Consider the following 18,547-nt stretch of genomic DNA (forward strand, 5'->3'; position numbering starts at 1 on the left):
CCCTTTCTACTTCATCCCCATTGATGTAGACAGGGGCATGTTCTCCTTTACGCTTCCTGAAGTCGATGACAATCTCCTTCATTTTGTTGACATTGAGGGAGAGATTATTGTTGACCTACCAGTTCACCAGATTCTCTATCTCATTCTTGTACTCTGTCTCATCATTGTTTGGGATCCGACCCACTATGGTGGTGTCGTCAACAAACTTGAAAATCGAATTGGAGTGCCATACAACACGATGGAGGTTATTCTCAATGTGAAGGCGGGACTTCGTCTCCACAAGGACTGTGCGGTGGTCACTCTTACCGATACTGCCATGGACAGATGTATCTGCAGCCGGCAGACTGGTAAGGATGAGGTCAAGTATGTTATTTCCTCTTGTTGGTTCCTTCACCACCTGCTGCAGACCCAGTCTAGCAGTTATATCCTTTAGGACCCGACCAGCTCGATCAGTCGCGCTGCTGCTGAGCCAGTCTTGGTGCTGGACATTGAAATCCCCCATTCAGAGTACATTTTGTGCCCTTGTCACCCTCAGTGCTTCTTCCAAGTGTTGTTCATCAGCCGAAGGAGGACGGTACGTGGTAACCAGTTTTCTTGCCCATGTTTAAGCTGAAGACTTCATGGAGTCTGGAATTGATGTTAAGGACTCCCAGGGCGACTCCCTCCTAATTGTATGTCACTGTGCCACCACCTCTGCTGGGTCAGTCCTGCTGGTGGGACAGGACAGATCCAGGGATGGTAATGGTGGTGTCTGGGGTGTTGTCTGTAAGGTATGATTCAGTGAGAATGTGCCAGGCTGAGTGACCAGTCAGAGAGGCAGCTCTCCCCATTCTGGCACTAGCCCCCAGATGTCAGTAAGGAGGACTTCACAGGGTCAACAAGTTTCAGCTCTGATTTTCAGCCTCTGCAAGGTTTTATAGCGAGGAGGTGCCGGTCCCGCCCAATCGCCCTCTGATTGCTTGGGTCTCCCCGTCAATCATCTGCTTTTGACTTCGGATTGGTTGGATCTCCCTATCATTTCCCCGCCCTTCCACTTGTGATTTGTCAACCGTCCCTGTCAATCATCCTCCGTTCCTTCCGTGATTGGTTGCAATCCCCTGCCAATCATCCGCTTTACATTCTGATTGGTTGATCAACCTATCAATCAACGGCCTTCCCCTCTGATTGGTCGATCCTGTCCATCAATCACCCTCTTTCCCTCTCTGATTGGTGGAGCCCGCCTATCTATAAGAGCGGCTGCGCGGGGGGCGGCGCGGCTCAGTCGGTGCTGGAATGGCGGCGGTTGTCAGATGGAGGTGGCTGTTTCGGGGCCTCAACCGCCTAGCGGCACCCAGGATGCCCGCGGCTAGGGTCATGACCAGGCCCATGGCATCCACAGGTAGGGTGGGAGAAGAATCGGCGGCGGGAGGGCGAGCCCGGGGCCGAGTCTGGCCGTGTCCCCTGGGTGACCTTGCCGGGACAGCCCGGGATGATTCCGGGGGGGGGGAGGTCAGTGCAGCCCGGAGGATGCAGGGCCCGGGGGGATTGGGGGGAGAGCGGGGCTGGGGGTAGAGGGGGGGAGCGGGGTGCAGGGCCCCTCCCCCCTCCCCGGGCTCAGTGTGGGGGAGGGGAGTGGGCTCAGCAGCTGCAGCATATTTCAGTCTGAAATAGTTACCACATTACAAGGTGCTTTTCTCTCTGCAGTCTTGTTGCTGTACAAACAATGTTATCAGACTGAGCTGTGCCAAACAGTATACCATAAGAAATAGCTACAGGAGGAGGCCATTCAGCCCTTCAACCTGCTCTGCTGTTTACGATCAAGGTTGATCTAACATTCACTAAATCCACTTTTTTGCCTTCTCTCCAGAACCCTTAATTCCCTGATTGATTTAAAAACCTATCAATCTCAGCCTAGAAAAATATCAAGGACTCGACCTCCACAGCTTCCTGGGATAAAGAATTCCCGAGATTCCCCAAATCTGGCTTTGGGACAGTCTTGGCACTGCTGCTTCACAGCACCAGGGACCCGGGTTCGATTACCAGCTTTGGGTTACTGTCTGTGTGGAGTCCACACGTTCTCCCCGTGTCTGCGTGGGTTTCCTCCGCGTGCTCAGGTTTCCTTCTACACTTCAAAAATGTGAGCCTTAGGTTGATTGGCCATGCTAAGTTGCCCCTTAGTGTCCCAAAAATGTGTAGGTCAAGAGCTAAGTATGTGGGGTTGCGGGGATAGAGTGAGGTGGGCATTGGTAAGATGTTTTGTTGGAGAGTTGGTGCAGACTCAATGGGCTAAGTGACGACCTTCTGCACTGTAAGGATTCAACAGAAATGAGCACTCCCTTATTCTGCGACCATGTCCTCTGGTGCTACACGCTCCGAGTGAAAACATCCTCCTAATGTTTACCCTGTCTAACCCCCGTAAGGATCTTATAATCTTTCAATCCTATCGCCTCAAAGGAGTACCGACCCTACCTGGTTTAATTTTTCCTCATGTGGCAGTCCCTCCATACCTGGGATCATCCTATTAAACCTCCTCTGTACTTCAAAAAATATCTATAATTGCATAAGGGGGACAAAACTCTACACAGTATTTTAAATCTGGCCTCACTGGCAGTGTACAGTTGTAGCCATGCCTCTCTTTTTATACTCTAGCCCCCTTAAAATAAAAGCATTCTATTTGTCTTCCCTATTTCATTCTGAACCTGTATGCTACTTTTCTGGGTTTCATGAACAAGGATCCCCAAGTCCCTTTGTGCTACAGCTTTCTGCAGTCTCTCTCCATTTAAATAATTATCCACCTTTTCGTTCTTCCAAAATGAACAATCTCTCATTTTTCTCTACTGAATTCCATTTGCCAATTTTCTACCCACTAACAACCTGTCAATATCCTTCTGTAAATTTTTTCCAACCTTCTTACAACCTGTCTTCCCTTCCACCTTTCTATCATCTGCCAATTTGGCCACAGCACACTCTGTTCTTTCCTCCAAATCATGAATATATATTGTGAAGAGCTGTGGTCCCAGCAGTGATCCCTGTGACAATCCATTGGTTCCGGCCCTGTAACCTGAAAGAACCCTTTATCACTACTCGCTACTTCCTGATAGTTAGCCAATCCTCTATCCGTGCCAGAATATTACCTCCAACACGAGCTCCTATCTTGCAGAGTAGTCTTTGGTGTGGCACCTTATCAAATATCTTTTGAAAATCTAAATATACAACATCAACTGGTTCTCCTCTATCTACTCTGGCTGGTACCTCCTCAAAGAGCTCTAATAAATTTATCAGACGTGAATTCCACTTCATGAAATCATGCTAACTCTGCTTGATCAGATTATGATTTTCCAAATGCACTGCTATTCTATCCTAAAAATCAATTTTAATATTTTTCCAATAACTGAAGATAGACTAACTGGCCTGTAGTTTCCTGACCCATTGGTTTGCAGTGGGCTGTAGTCAGTAATTAGCTATCCGTAGTCCACAATGGACCATTACAGAATGAGACACATTGGGTTATGTGGCTTGATCCACTGCACCAGTGCAGTGCAAGATGAGACAAGCCGCCATGATCCAAACATTGAGCCAATCTGATACCATTGACTGTTTAAAACTATTTTTGCAATGACATTTAGTTCAAGGTTTGCATCCAGATCTAATCTTGCATCCATTCAGTTGGGAAAGTACAGTATTTGATGTCCAAAGTAATCTTAAAAGAAATAATTTGCCAGAAAACAAGGCTTCAATTCAGTCATGCCCTTTTTAAAGTGCTGAAATTGTAATTGTAAACCGAGTCCTATTTGTTTTGAGGTTAATGCTTGCTTTCATCATGGTAGGGTTCTTCTCAAAGAATCTTCCTAAAGAAATGAGGAAGGCTTATTCTTGTTTCAATTACTTGTTTCAAATGGTTATTGGATAATCATATGGGTGATATTGGAATAGTGTAGATTAGATGGGCTTTAGATTGGTTCCACTGGTCGGCGCAACGTCGAGGGCCGAAGGGCCTGTACTGCACTGTTATGTTCTATCTTTTGTGGTCACTGCAATGAAATGAAACTTGACGGATGTCTGTTGTACCCCAGAGAGAATAATCGAGTTGTTTTAAGGGCTCTGAACTGCGCAGAAACCAAAATGAGTGACAAATAAAGTTGGCATTTTGAAAAGTGTTCACCAAAATTAAACACTGGTATTCTCCAACAGCTTCTGCCTTTCACTTCAGTTTGGGAAGGTGGCGGCGCAGTGGTGTTGTCACTCGACTAGTAATCCAGAGACCCAGGGTAATGCTCTGGGGACCCACGGTTCAAATCCCACCATGGCAGATGGGGAAATTTTAATTAAAAAAAAATCAGGAATTAAAAGTCTAATGATGACCATGAAACTATTGTCGATTATTATAAAAACCTGCCTTGTTCATTAATGTCCTCTCGGGAAGGAAATCTGCCATCCTTACCTGCCACAGCAATGTGGTTGACTCTTCACTACGCTCTGAAAAAGGACAATTAGGGCTGGACAACAAATGCTGTCCGAGCCAGCGACACTCACCTCCCATAAATGAATTTTTAAAAGTTTGCTTTTTAAAAAGATATAGTAGACTAAACTACGAAAATGTGATCAGTTAATGCGTTTCTTGGCAATCCCTCTGGTATGTAGCTCACTGTTACAACGATAGATAATGAACTCAAACATTTCCAAGTAGTTTCTTCAATAGTGAAGTTTGAGTTTGTGGGAGGTGTGGCTGTCTGGAGCCTTTTGGCACGAGTGTGAATTTTAAAAACTCCAGCTGTTGTGTGTTCAGGAGTAAACAGAAGCTGATTAATAGAAAGCTGCATTAAAGAACAACGGGAGTTAAGTAAGAAAGTAGCGATGGCCCAGAGTTGGAGGCTAATTGATAAAGGGTTGTGTGAGCTGAAAAACAGCGAAGGTCTTCCTATTTCATATTGTTTCACAGTAGCTTTGTAAATATACAACAAATTACGTTTGTTTCTCTACCTCAGGTATTCCAACAGATGAAGAGCAGTCAACTGGACTCGAGCGCAAGACATTGCAAGCTATGAAGAAAGGGATGGTATGTTTACTTGGATATTAAAACAAATAGGATGACACTACACCTGTATGACTTCAATTTTAAAAACTTACTTGTGACATTTTGACTATTAAAACATGAACTAAATAATTTTTGCAAATGCAACATTTCCCCTACGCTTCCTGAAGTCGATGACTATCTCCTTTGCTTTGCTGACATTGGGGGAGAGATTATTGTCATCACACCAGTTCACCAGATTCTCTAGCTTTTTCCTGTGCTCTGACTCATTATTTGAGATCCGACCCACAATGGTGGTGTCATCAGCAAACTTGAAAATTGACTTGGAGGGGAATTTGGTCATAGTCAGTGGTGTATAAGGAGTATAGTAGAGGGCTGAGGACACAGCCTTGTGGGGCACCGGTGTTAAAGATGATCATGCAAGAGGTGGTGTTGCCTATTCTTACTGACTGCAGCCTGTAGGTTAGGAAGTCCAGGACCAGTTGCAGAGGATGGAGCCAAGCCCCAGGCCATCAAATAATGATGTTGAAGGCTGAGCTGTAGTTTATGAATAGGAGTTTGTCATAGGTGTCTTTGTTATCTAAGTGTTCCAGGGTTGAGTGCAGGGCCAGGGAGATGGTGTCTGCTGTGTATCTGTTGAGACAGTAGGCGAATTGTAGGGGATCCAGGCATCCGGGAGGCTGGAATCGATTTGTGCCATGACTAACCTTTCGAAGCACTTCATAATGATGGATGTCAGAGCCACCAGACGATAGTCATTAAGGCACGCTGCCTGGCTTTTCTTTGGTACCGGGATGATGGTCATCTTCTTGAAGCAGATAGGGACCTCAGATTGTTGTAAAGAGAGGTTGAAGATGCCTGCGATCACCCCAGCCAGCTGGTTCACGTAGGATTTGACTGCTCATCCAGGTACCTCATCCGGGTCAGTCGCTTTCTGTGGGTTGACTTTTGAGAAGGCTGCTCTGACATCTGCAATGGTGATCCCAGATACAGGTTCATCCAGGGCGGAGGGCATGCTCTCACTCTTGCTCTTGCTCAAAACGGACGTAGAATGCATTGAGCTCATCAGGGAGGGGTGCGTTGGAGCCGGCAATTTTACACGCCTTCATCTTGTAGCCTGTTATGTCTTGCAGACCTTGCCATAGTCTCACTGTCTGTGCCAATTGCTAAGCGAAATGTGCAGTTAGTCCTGTTCCTTCCTCCGAGTGCTGCAATTCTTCTCCTTTTCAGATACTTTTCCAGTTCCCTTTGAAAGTTGAATTTGCTTCCACCACCCTTTCATTCCCAATCACTGCTTGCACACAGGCATTTTTTTTTTAACATAATGATAACCAACGGCTTAAGTCTGTCCTTCCTGTTACCGACTCTTCTGCTGAAGGAAGCAGGTCAGAATTGTGAACGCCTCAGTTAAATTTTCTCTGTCCGAAGGAGAACGGCTCCAACTGCCTAGTCTATCCGTGTAATTGAAATCCTGCATCCCTGGAACATTCTAGCAAACCCCTTTTTCAACCTCAGACAGCCTTCCTGAAGTGTGGGGTTCAGTCCTCCAGCTGAGGTCCTACCAGTGAAAGGATTAGTGTAAAATTCCTTGATAATCTAGTAACATGTGAGTGAAAGCCCTGTTTTCAGTGTGACAGTGGACTAGGAGATTGCAAGTAGAGCCCTTTGATCGGTGTGACCAGTCTAGTATTTACCAAGTATTGTGTAAGTTTGAGACAATCGCACTATGCTATCGTTTTACTGTCCGGGCTTTCTCAGCTTGCTGGTGACAAAAAATAGCAAGTTGTTTATACTATTCCTGTAGATTTTAACATCATGATTACAATAGCCAGGATCCCCAAAGGAAATTCAAGCCTCTGCACTTTGCATTCTTACATTAAGCGTACATTGACAATGTGACACCCACCTAAGGCGGAGAACTCCAGCTTAAGCAATGTAGTGTGATTGGCTCAGCATGTAATGATACATTTCCCCTGGGGTAAGTAGGAGCTGATGATGCTGTAACTGTTCTGAGTTTGCAGTGAAGCCTCATGAAGGCATAGGATAACAGCAGCTGCTGAAAGCTTGCCTGGATTTCAAGCTTATGATGGACACTCTTTGAGAGAGTTGGGACCCTATGACAAGGTAGAATGGAAAATGGGCCATAACTCCAATCTCTATCTCTGTTATGTAATGACGTGGAGATGCTGGGGTAGGCACAGTAAGAAGTCTCACAACTACAGGTTAAAGTCCAACAGGTTTATCTGGAATCACGAGCTTTTGGAGCGCTGCTCCTTCATCACCAAACAAAGCTGTTGGACTTTAACCTGGTGTTGTGACATGTCTATTATGTAACTTCATAACAATAAAGATCATTTTTGTTGCTCCAATTGCTTTTATTTGCCCTTCACTTTTTAAAGTATCTTTCATATTACATTTTTCCACAGGATCCCTACAGTATCTTCAAACCCAAAGAGTATGCGGGTACCAAGGAGGATCCTCATGTTGTTCCTTCAATCACCGACAAGAGGCTTATTGGCTGCATTTGTAAGTTAGAGTATAGCTGATGCAATGTCCTTTCACTCTACAGCAGCCTAGTGTACTGGACCAGTGACTCAATGAGCAAGTTCAAATGCTGCTGTGGAAATTTATAGAATTGATACCAACACATGCAGTAACTTGTGAATTACCACCCAAATTACTGTGTCAGACAGGGGAAATGGGGCATGTTGTGCAAATCTGGGCAGCACAGTGGTTAGCACTGCTGCCTCACAGCGCCAGGGACTTGGGTTTGATTTTGTCCTTGAGTGACTGTGTGGAGTTTGTACGTTCTCCCCGTGTCTGTGTGATTTTCTCCGGGTGCTCTGGATTCCTCCCACACTCCAAAGATGTGTGGGTTAGGTGGATTTGCCTTGCTAAATGCCACTTTATGTCAGGGGGATTAGCAGGGTAAATACATGGTGTTATGGGGATAGAGACTGGGCGGGATTGTGGCCAGTGCAGACTCGATGGGCTGATTGGCCTCCTTCTGAACTGTAGGATTCTATGATTCTATTGTGTTTTAACCACTAATAGCGAATAATGACACTGTCGACTTTAAATGTTTAGACGCAATTTTCTTTATTTTGTAGCTACTTAGAAAATAGTCAACACCTGCAGTGAATAAACTAAATACTCACTATCCGTTAGTGAACTTGAGGCTGATTTCCATGTATACAAAACCTGGTTAGGGTTTTGCCACATGGCTGTCAGTCGTCTTCCAGATGTTGTCATTTTCTGTGAATGTTGGTCCTGGGTTTTCACTGAACACAAGCTCTTTGTGTTGGCATTCTTATACCCTAATAGTTGTTGACAACTGGCCAATGAATTGATCATCAGGTGGAGCCAGCAGAGGCTCTGGACCCTCCAGATCCCATCAGGTTTATGCCTTACTACACAGCCCACATTCCAATGCTCACATAAGGAAACACTGGCTCTTCAGCTCTTTGGTTGGGAACAAGCTGTGACGTGGTTAATACCTTGTGCCCTTTGATCGGTTTCAGGCTGACTTGGCCACAGGAAATCCCAGCATGCTTAAAACAAAACAACTTTGGCCTGAAATCAGGTTTGCTTGATTGAAAATCTTTCAGCATATTGAAAGTTAAATCTCTGCAGACTATTCAGCCACAGGCTAATTCCCTAACAGCAAGGGGAAACTCCTACCACCCTTGTCCTATATGTCACACCAGTCATGAACGCGTTGCTTGTTGCTGCCCCTGGGACAGGACAGTAAATAGATAAAGGCAAAATACTGCGGAGGCTGGAATCTGAAACAAAATCAGAGTGCTGGAGAATCTCAGCAGGTCTGACGGCATCTGTGGAGAGAGTGCTAACGTTTCGAGTTTGGATGATCCTTTGTCAGAGCTCAGTAAATAGTTACCTGCATCCCCAGAATAACTGCCAACAGTTTGCAGGGCCATTGAGCTGACTGCTCAGGTGGCCATTCAGCCCATGGCTCTTGAGTTATAGCTGCCTCCTCAGACCCCAGGCTGTTTGTGTGTGGGGGGGGAGAGAATGAAAATGCATTTTTAAAAACTTATTTAATATTTCTTCCATTTAGCTGATTATCAAACAAATGCCTTAAGTATTAGTAGAGGTTTGATTTCCTCTTTGTTTTAATTACAGGTGAAGAGGATAACACTGCGATTGTTTGGTTCTGGCTTCATTCAGGGAATCCCCAGAGATGCCCATCCTGTGGATCTCACTATAAGCTGGAGCATCATGAGCTTCCTCACTAGCTCTGGGACAGTCACTATTGTGTCTCAAACATAATTTACTGCAAATCATATAAATATATTGATCTACTATTTTTGTTTCCAATTAAGATGTGCACTTTACAGAATAAACACCTATAATTACTTGCCTGTCATTACTGAATACTTTGTGCATTTGTATTATAAATTGAGGCAGTATTCAAAGACAAAGTTATTGACTTTCAGCTGGTGTTTAAGCAGGGTCCCTGTTACTGCACGATCTGATGGAACGTCCAGGAAGGTAGCATTTGAGTCTCACTACTTGCATGAGGGAGAGGATTAAGAAAATGTTATTGAGCCCTCACTGCCAGTTATTCTTTTCCCTCTGCACCTCTCAGAATGGGAAGCAAACAATCCCTGGGCAAAGATGCCAGCTTGCATTGTGTTTGGAAACGGGTATTTCCTAATAGCAGAAAGTGAGTTTGAGTACGTGGAGGGTCCATGCACATTCCGGTGCTATCTGTGAAAAACATTCAGCACAAACTAACTTCTCAGACGATACATAAGCAAGTGGAGAATAACCTCACTTACATCTGGAAACACAGCTGTTTAAAACACTACTTTCAACTCATTAAAAGAGGAAAATGGGACAAAACATCTGGGATCCCACAATGTCTAAATGTTTATATACATCTGTTAATCCATGAATGCGGTTTAATATATGAATGTATGCTGAATGCAGAAGTGCTTGACTAATTTCCTGATTGGTTTGACTATACTGTATCCCCCTCAGCAAGCTGCAGTTTAAATGATGTGATGTTAGTGTCACAATGCACAGTACTTGCAGATATGTACAATATGTCCTGTAGGTTTGACATCCTAGTGTAAGTTACCTCTGGGTGCAAAGCAGCATCTTGTATTTAAATACAAATTAGGAGCAGGAGAGACCCTTTTGGTCCCCCAAGCCTGCTCTGCTATTTAATACAATCATGGCTGATCTGATAATGGACTCTACTTTCACTGTATTTTCCTATCTTTCCCTATACTCTGACTCTTGTCAATGACGCAGCCTCCAATGCTTTCTAGGGATGAAAATTTCAAGGAACTGTCACACGAGGGGAGTAAAATAGGTAGGGGTCTCCATTTTTAACTGCTGTCCACCAGAGAGACTAGAACCAGGGGGAAAGCATCCTTTCAGCATCCACCCTGTCCAGTGTCCTCAGTCTTGTTTCAGTAAGATTACTTCAAAACTCCAATGAATACAGGGCAACCCTGTATAATCTTTTCACATTGGATAACCCCCTCATCCCCAGGAATCAGTTGTGAACTTTCTCTGAACCGCTGCATTTCTATCCTTATTAAGTAACAGACCAAAACTGCATGCTGTGCTCCAGACGTGGTCTCAACCTGTACAATGGAGCAAACCATCCCTGTTTTTCAATACTCTCAGGTGACTGACCTTTGCAATTTCCTGTCTACCCAAACTGATTCCACATTCTGCCCTTCAGAATGAATGTCATCTCTCCCTTGTTTGATGTCACCCTTTTCCTAGCTTCCCACCTTGAAATGTCATGTCCTGCACCTGAATATTCAGGTCACAGCTTTGGCCACCTTGTAGTCCTGCCTCTGTGATGGCTATTGGGCTATACCTATTTCTACTTGAGCTGGCAACTCATCCATTTTGTTTTAAATGCTGCACATTTTTAGATACAGAGCCTTTAACTCTTATATTTGTGCTATTGTTTGCAAACTCTGGTCTTAACTGCTGCCACACTTAATTTATCTGCTCTGTCCCTTTCTGCCACACTCTGATTATCATTACCCCCTACACTATTACATAGTCCTTTCCTGTTAATTTAAAATGAATAATTTACCAGATCTCTCTCATGCTCACCCCACACACCCTATATACACACACGCACGCACTCGCACACACACTTAGTTCAAAGCTCCCTCTACCGCCCTAGTTATACAACTCATCAGAAGGTTGGTCCCAGCACAGTTCAGGTGCAGACTGTCCCAACGGTACAGCTCCCACATTACCCACGACTGGTGCTCATGAATCAAAACCTATTTCTCCCACACGTTTAACACTCATCTTCTTTCCCCTTCACCATATACTCGTGCCTCAGGTAGGAATCCAAAGATGATTACATTGTGGTTGTTTCTTTAACATTCCAATGAAGCAAGTGGATGCCTGTCACTATGAGCATGGTGAAGGAAGCATGCCATGTAGCATTGGATATCTGATTGGATTTATTATTGTCACATGTATTAATATACAGTGAAAAGTATTGTTTCTTGTGCGCTATACAGACAAAGCATACCGTTCATAGAGAAGGAAAAGAGAGAGTGCAGAATGTAGTGTTACAGCATAGCTAGGGTGTAGAGAAAGATCAACTTAATGCAGAGTAAGTCCATTCAAAAGTCTGATAGCAGCAGGGAAGAAGCTGTTCTTGAATCAGTTGGTACATGTCCTCAAACTTTTGTATCTTTTTTCGGATGGAAGAAGGTGGAAGAGAGAATGTCCAGGGTGTGCGGGGTCCGTGGAGGCAGTGGGAAGTGCAGACAGTGTCAATGGATGGGAGGCTGGTTTGAATGATGGGCCGAGCTTCGTTCACGACCATTTGTATTTTCTTGCAGTCTTGGGCAGAGCAGGAGCCATTCCAAGCAGTTACAACCAGAAAGAAAGCTTTCTATGCTGCATCTGTAAAAATTGATGAGAGTTATAGATTAGTACTTGGAACTATGATGTTGCTATTACAGAGACTTGGTTAAGGGAAGGACAGGGCAGCTTAACATTCCAGGATACAGATGTTTCAGGTGGGATAGAGGGGGATGTAAAAGGGGAGGGGGGAGTTACACTACTGGTTAAGGAGAATATCACAGCTGTACTCCGGGAGGACACCTCGGAGGGCTCATACAGCGAGGCAATATGAGTAGAGCTCACAATGTTGGGGGTTTAACTATAGGCCGCCCAACTGCCAGCGGGAGATAGAGGAACAGATATGTAGGCAGATTTTGGCAAGGTGTAAAAGTAACAGGGTTGTTGTGGGAGATTTTAACTTCCCCCCATATTGACTGGGACTCACTTAGTGCTCGGGGCATGGATGGGGCAGAGTTTGTAAGGAACATCCAGGAGGGCTTCTTGAAACAGTATGTATAAATCCAACTAGGGAAGGGGCCATACTGGACCTGGTATTGGGGAATGAGCCTGGCCAGGTAGTCGACGTTTCAGTAGGGGAGCAATTCGGGAACAGTGACCACAATTCAGTAAGCTTTAAGGTACTGATGGATAAAGAAAAGTGTAGTCTTCAAGTTAAGGTGCTAACTTAAGGCTAATTACAACAATATTAGACAGGAACTGAAGAATGTAGATTGGGGGCAGATGTTCGAGGGCGGATCAACATCTGGCACGTGGGAGGCTTTAAAGTGTAAGTTGATAGGGATTCAGGACCAGCACATTCCTGTAAGGATGAAGGATAAGTATGGCAAGTTTTGGGAACCTTGGATAACAAGGGATATTGTGAGCCTAGTCAAAGAGAAAAAGGAAGCAGTTGTCAAGGCTTGGAGGCTGGGAACACACGAAGCAAGTGTGGAATACAAGGAAAGTAGAAAGAAACTTAAGCAAGGAGTGAGGAGGGCTACAAGGAGTCACAAAAAATTGGCCAGCAGGATTAAGGAAAATTCCAAATCTTTTTATACATATATAAAGAGCAAGAGGGTAGCTGGGGAGAGGGTTGGCCCACTAAAGGACGGGAGGGAATCTATGCGTGGAGCCAGAGGAAATGGGCGAGGTATTAAATGAGTACTTTGTGTCAGTATTCACCAAAGAGAAGGACTTGGTGGATGATGAGTCTGGGAAAGGATGTGTAGATAGTTTGAGTCATGTGAGGTCAAAAAGGAGGAGGTATTGGGGTTCTTGAGAAACATTAAGGTAGACAAGTCCCCAGGGCCTGATGGGATATATCCCAGAATACTGAGAGCGGCAAGGGAGGAAATTGCTGGGGCCTTGAGAGAAATCTTTGTATCCTCACTGGCTACAGGGGAGGTCGTGATGTGGAGGTGCCGGCGTTGGACTGGGGTAGGCACAGTAAGAAGTTTGACAACACCAGGTTAAATCAAATATTTTGCCAAATAAACCTGTTGGACTTTAACCTGGTGTTATAGAGTCACAGAATCATAGAGTCATAGAGGTTTACAGCATGGAAACAGGCCCTCTGGCCCAACTTGTCCATGCTGTCCTTTTTTTAAAAACCCCTAAGCTAATCCCAATTGCCTGCATTTGGCCCATATGCCTCTATACCCATCGTACCCATGTAACTATCTAAATGCTTTTTAAAAATGTGTTGTGAGACTTCTTACTGTACAGGGGAGGTCCCAGAGGATTGGAGAATAGCCAATGTTGTTCCTTTGTTTAAGAAGGGTAGCAAGAATAATCCAGGTAATTACAGGCTGGTGAGCCTTACGTCAGTGGTAGGGAAATTATTGGAGAGGATTCTTCGAGACAGGATTTACTCCCACTTGGAAATAAGTGGATGTCTTAGTGAGAAACAACATGGTTTTGTGAAGGGGAGGTCATATCTCATTAACTTGATCGAGTTTTGCGAGGAAGTGACGAAGATGATTGATGAGGGTAGGGCAGTGGATGTTGTTTACATGGACTTCAGTAAGGCTTTTGACAACGTCCCTCTTGGCAGACTGGTGCAGAAGGTGAAGTCGCATGGGATCAGAGGTGAGCTGGCAAGGTGGATACAGAACTGGCTCGGACAAAGAATATTCTTCAGGTAAGCGTTCTCCAAGGCCTTCACGACACACGACAGCGCAGAGTCACTGAGCAGAAACTGATAGCCAAGGTTCGCACACATGAGGACGGTCTAAACCGGGATGTTGGATTTATGTCACATTATCAGTAACCCCCACAGCTTGACTCCTGGACTTGCACAATTTCACAAGCTGTACTGTCTGGAGACAATACACATCTCTTTAACCTGTGTTGAATGCTCCCTCCACCCACATTGTCTGTGCATTTAAGACCTGGCTGGCTGTAGAGATTTGCATTCTAATCAGTATTCTGTAATTTGATTTCTGTGTCTGTGCCCTGTTTGAGAACAGAGACCACTCCATCTGACGAAGGAGCATTGCTCCGAAAGCTTATGGTATTTGCTACCAAATAAACCTGTTGGACTTTAACCTGGTGTTGTGAGACTTCTTACTCGGACAAAGAAGACAGAGGGTAGCAGTGGAAGGGTGTGCTTCTGAATGGAGGGCTATGACAAGTGGCGTTCCTCAGGGATCAGTGCTGGGACCTTTGCTGTTTGTAATATATATAAATGATTTGGAGGAAAATGTAACTGGTTTGATTATTAAGTTTGTGGACGACACAAAGTTTGGTGGATTTGCGGATAGCGATGAGGACCATCAGAGGATACAGCAGGATATAGATAGGTGGAGGCTTGGGCGGAGAGATGGCAGATGGAATTTAATCTGGACAAATGTGAGGTAATGCATTTTGGAAGGTCTAATACAGAAACAAAATATACAGTAAATGGCAGAATCCTTAAGAGTATTGATAGGCAAAAGGATCTGGGTGTTCAGGGACACAGGTCACTGAAAGTGGTAATGCAGGTGGAGAAGGTAGTCAAGAAGGCATACGGCATGCTTGCCTTCATCAGCCGGGTATTGAGTTTAAAAATTGGCAAATCATGTTGCAGCTTTATAGAACATTAGTTAGGCTGCACTTGGGATATAGTGTTCAATTCTGGTCGCCACACTACCAGAAGGATGTGGAGGCTTTGGAGAGGGTACAGAAAAGATTTACCAGGATGTTGCCTTGTATGGAGGGCATTAGCTATGAGGAGAGGTTGGAGAAACTTGGTTTGTTCTCACTGGGATGACGGAGGTTGAGGGGCGACCTGATAGAAGTCTACAAGGTTATGAAAGGCATGGACAGAGTGGATAGTCAGAAGCTTTTTCCCAGGGTGGAAGAGTCAATTACTAGGGGGCACAGGTTTAAGGTGCGAGGGGCAAGGTTTAAAGGAGATGTACGAGGCAGATGTTTTACACAGAGAGTGGTGGATGCCTGGAACTCGTTGCTGGGGGAGGTAGTGGAAGCAGATACGATAGTGAGTTTTAAGGGGCATCTTGACAAATACATGAATAGGATGGGAATAGAGGGATATGGTTCCCAGAAGGGTAGGGGGTTTTAGTTCAGTCGGGCAGCATGGTCAGTGCAGGCTTGGAGGGCCGAAGGGCCTGTTCCTGTGCTGTAATTTTCTTTGTTCTTCGTATCTAATTTATTACATTTCCAAAACATAATTGCTGCCGACATAATATTTAACATTTGTGAGATTTTCCTATGCATTAATTTTGTATTTTTCATATTTCCTTCACTTTGAGCTCTAAATAAAATGTTAATCCTGATGTTTGGCAACATAGGAACAGGAGAAGGCTATTCAGCCCATCGAGCCTGCTCTGCTATTCAATATGAATATGGCTGACTGAACATTTCAATGTCTTTTACACCCACTGTCCCCATTTAATCAGAATTCTATCAATCTCTGCTTTAAACATACCCAATGACAGAGTTCCACAGCCCTCTGGAATAGAGAATTCCAAAGATTCACGCACCTCCACGTAACGAAATATCATCTCAGTCCAAGTGGCATACCCTTCTTATTAAATTGTACCCCCTGGCTCAAGACTCCCCAATCAAGGGAAACATCTGCTTGCATCTCTCCTATCCATTCTCTTAAATATTTCATAGGTTTCAGAGATCACCTCTCATTCCAGAGAATACAGGCACAGTTTTCCCAACCTCTCTTCATAAGACAGTCCTGTCATCCCCAGAACAAGTCTGGTAAACCTTCGTTGCACTCCTCTATAGCAGTAATATCCTATTAGGTAAGGGGACCAGGACAGCACACAGTACTCCAGGAAAGGTCTAACCAAGCTCTTATACAATTGAATGGCTGCAGCACAAGTACTTGCGATACCCCACTAGCCACAGCAGCCAATGATGGAGAATGACCTATATCTACTCTCTATTTTAATAAGAACATAAGACCATAAGAAAAAGGAACAGGAGTAGGCCATTCAGCCCATCGAGTCTGATCTGCTTTTCAAAGGACCATGGCTGGTCCGACATTCCTCACATCCACTTTTCTGTCCTTTCCCTGTAACCCTTGATTCCCTTATTGATCAAAAATCTATCAATCTCAGCCTTAAATACAAGCACTCTGCTCCCTGTGGCAAGGAGTTCCAAAGACTCACAACCCTCTGAGAGAAGAAATGCCTCCTCCTCTCAGTCATGGGCGGCACGGTAGCATAGTGGTTAGCACTGCTGCTTCACAGCTCCAGGGTCCCGGGTTCGATTCCCAGCTCGGGTCACTGTCTGTGTGGAGTTTGCACATTCTCCTCGTGTCTGCGTGGGTTTCCTCCGGGTGCTCCGGTTTCCTCCCACAGTCCAAAGATGTGCGGGTTAGGTTGATCGGCCATGCTACAAATGTCCCCTTAGAATCCTGGGATGCGTGGATTAGTGGGTAAATATGTGGGGGTAGGGCCTGGGTGGGATTGTGGTCGGTGCAGACTCGATGGGCCAAATGGCCTCTTTCTGCATTGTAGGGATTCTATGATTTCTATGATAAATTGGTGCCCCTTTATTCTGAGACTGTGCCCTCTGGTCCTAGATTCTCCCACGAGGGGAAACATCCTCTCAGCATTTACCCATTCCAGCCCCTTAAGAATCCTGTATGTTTCAATGAGATCTCCCCTCATTCTTCTAAGTTTCAATGAATAGAGTCCCAACCTGTTTAACCTTTCCTCATAAAACAATCCCTCCATACTGGGGATTATCCTTTTCTGAACTGCTTCCCATGAAATAATATCTTTCCTCAAATAAGGGGAAAAAGATACAAAAGTCTGAGGTCGTGTACCAACCGACTCAAGAACAGCTCCTTCCCTGCTGCCATCAGACGTTTGAATGGACCTACCATATATTAAGTTGATCTTTCTCTACACCCTAGCTATGACTGTAACACTTCATTCTCACTCTCTCCTTTCCTTCTCCCCTATATACTCTATGAGCGGTATGTTTTGTCTATATAGCGCGCAAGAAACAATACCTTTCACTGTAAACTAATACATATGACAGTAATAAATCAAATCAAATTGCTCACAGTTCTCCAGATGTGGTCTCATCTGTACTTTGTACAGTTGCAGCAAGACTTCCCGACTCTTATACTCCAACCCCCTTGAAATAAGGGCCAACATTCCATTAGCCTTTCTGATTACCTGTTGCACCAATGTGACAGCTTTCTGTGTTCCGTGCACAAGTTCCCCCAACTCCCTTTGTGTTGCAGCTTTCTGCAGTTTTTCTCCATTTGAATAACACTGTTCTTTTGTTCTCCCTTCCAAAATGAACAACTCCCCATTTTCCCACATTATACTCCATTTGTCATCTTTTTGCCCACTTAGTTAACCTGTTAATATCTCTTTATAACCCTGTGTATTCCTCTTGCAACTTGCCTTTCCATCTATTTTTGTGTCATCTGCAAATTTGGCTATAGTACATTCGCTTCCTTCCTCTGAGTCATTCATATATATTGGAAACAGTTGTGGTCCCAGCACTGATCCCTGTGGAACCCCACTGGTTACAGGCCACCAACCTGAAAAAGTACCCCTTATCCCCACTCGCTGTCTCCTGCCCATTCGCCAATTCTCGATCCATGCCAATATACTACCTCCAACACCATGGGCTCTTATCTTATGATTTAAGAACATAAGAACATAAAAAATAGGAGCAGGAGTAGGCCATCTAGCCCCTCGAGCCTGCCCCGCCATTCAATAAGATCATGGCTGATCTGAAGTGGATCAGTTCCACTTACCCACCTGATCCCTATAAGCCCTAATTCCCTTACCGATCAGGAATCCATCTATCCGTGATTTAAACATATTCAACGAGGTAGCCTCCACCACTTCAGTGGGCAGAGAATTCCAGAGATTCACCACCCTCTGAGAGAAGAAGTTCCTCCTCAACTCTGTCCTAAACTGACCCCCCTTTATTTTGAGGCTGTGCCCTCTAGTTCTAGCTTCCTTTCTAAGTGGAAAGAATCTCTCCACCTCTACCCTATCCAGCCCCTTCATTATCTTATAGTTCTCTATAAGATCCCCCCTCAATCTTCGAAATTCCAACGAGTACAAACCCAATCTGCTTAGTCTCTCCTCATAATCAACTAAACCTTTTGTGAGGTACCTTATCAACTTAACCTTTTGTGACGTACCTTATCAAACGCCAGATAGAACACTCATACTGGTTCCCCTCTGT

At 44.7% G+C, this 18,547-nt stretch overlaps 1 protein-coding gene across 1 annotated transcript; it reads left to right on the forward strand.

The window, feature by feature from the left end:
* Nucleotides 1-1,225: 1,225 nt before the first annotated feature.
* On the forward strand, nucleotides 1,226-9,398 carry cox5b2 (cytochrome c oxidase subunit 5B2). Its single transcript, XM_078223649.1, has 4 exons — nucleotides 1,226-1,378; nucleotides 4,965-5,035; nucleotides 7,438-7,537; nucleotides 9,155-9,398. The coding sequence occupies exons 1-4, from the start codon at nucleotides 1,273-1,275 to the stop codon at nucleotides 9,265-9,267; spliced, it is 390 nt and encodes a 129-aa protein (XP_078079775.1). The 5' UTR covers nucleotides 1,226-1,272; the 3' UTR covers nucleotides 9,268-9,398.
* Nucleotides 9,399-18,547: the final 9,149 nt, after the last annotated feature.

The sequence above is a fragment of the Mustelus asterias genome, chromosome 11, assembly GCF_964213995.1.
Source record: "Mustelus asterias chromosome 11, sMusAst1.hap1.1, whole genome shotgun sequence".
In the NCBI taxonomy this organism is placed as follows: domain Eukaryota; kingdom Metazoa; phylum Chordata; class Chondrichthyes; order Carcharhiniformes; family Triakidae; genus Mustelus; species Mustelus asterias.

Coding starts and splice junctions, on each gene's coding strand:
- cox5b2 (XM_078223649.1), top strand. CDS start 1,273: ATGGCGGCGGTTGTCAGATGGAGGTGGCTGTTTCGGGGCCTCAACCGC. Junction 1,379..4,964: donor CAGGCCCATGGCATCCACAG/GTAGGGTGGGAG, acceptor TCTCTACCTCAG/GTATTCCAACAGATGAAGAG. Junction 7,538..9,154: donor GAGGCTTATTGGCTGCATTT/GTAAGTTAGAGT, acceptor TTTTAATTACAG/GTGAAGAGGATAACACTGCG.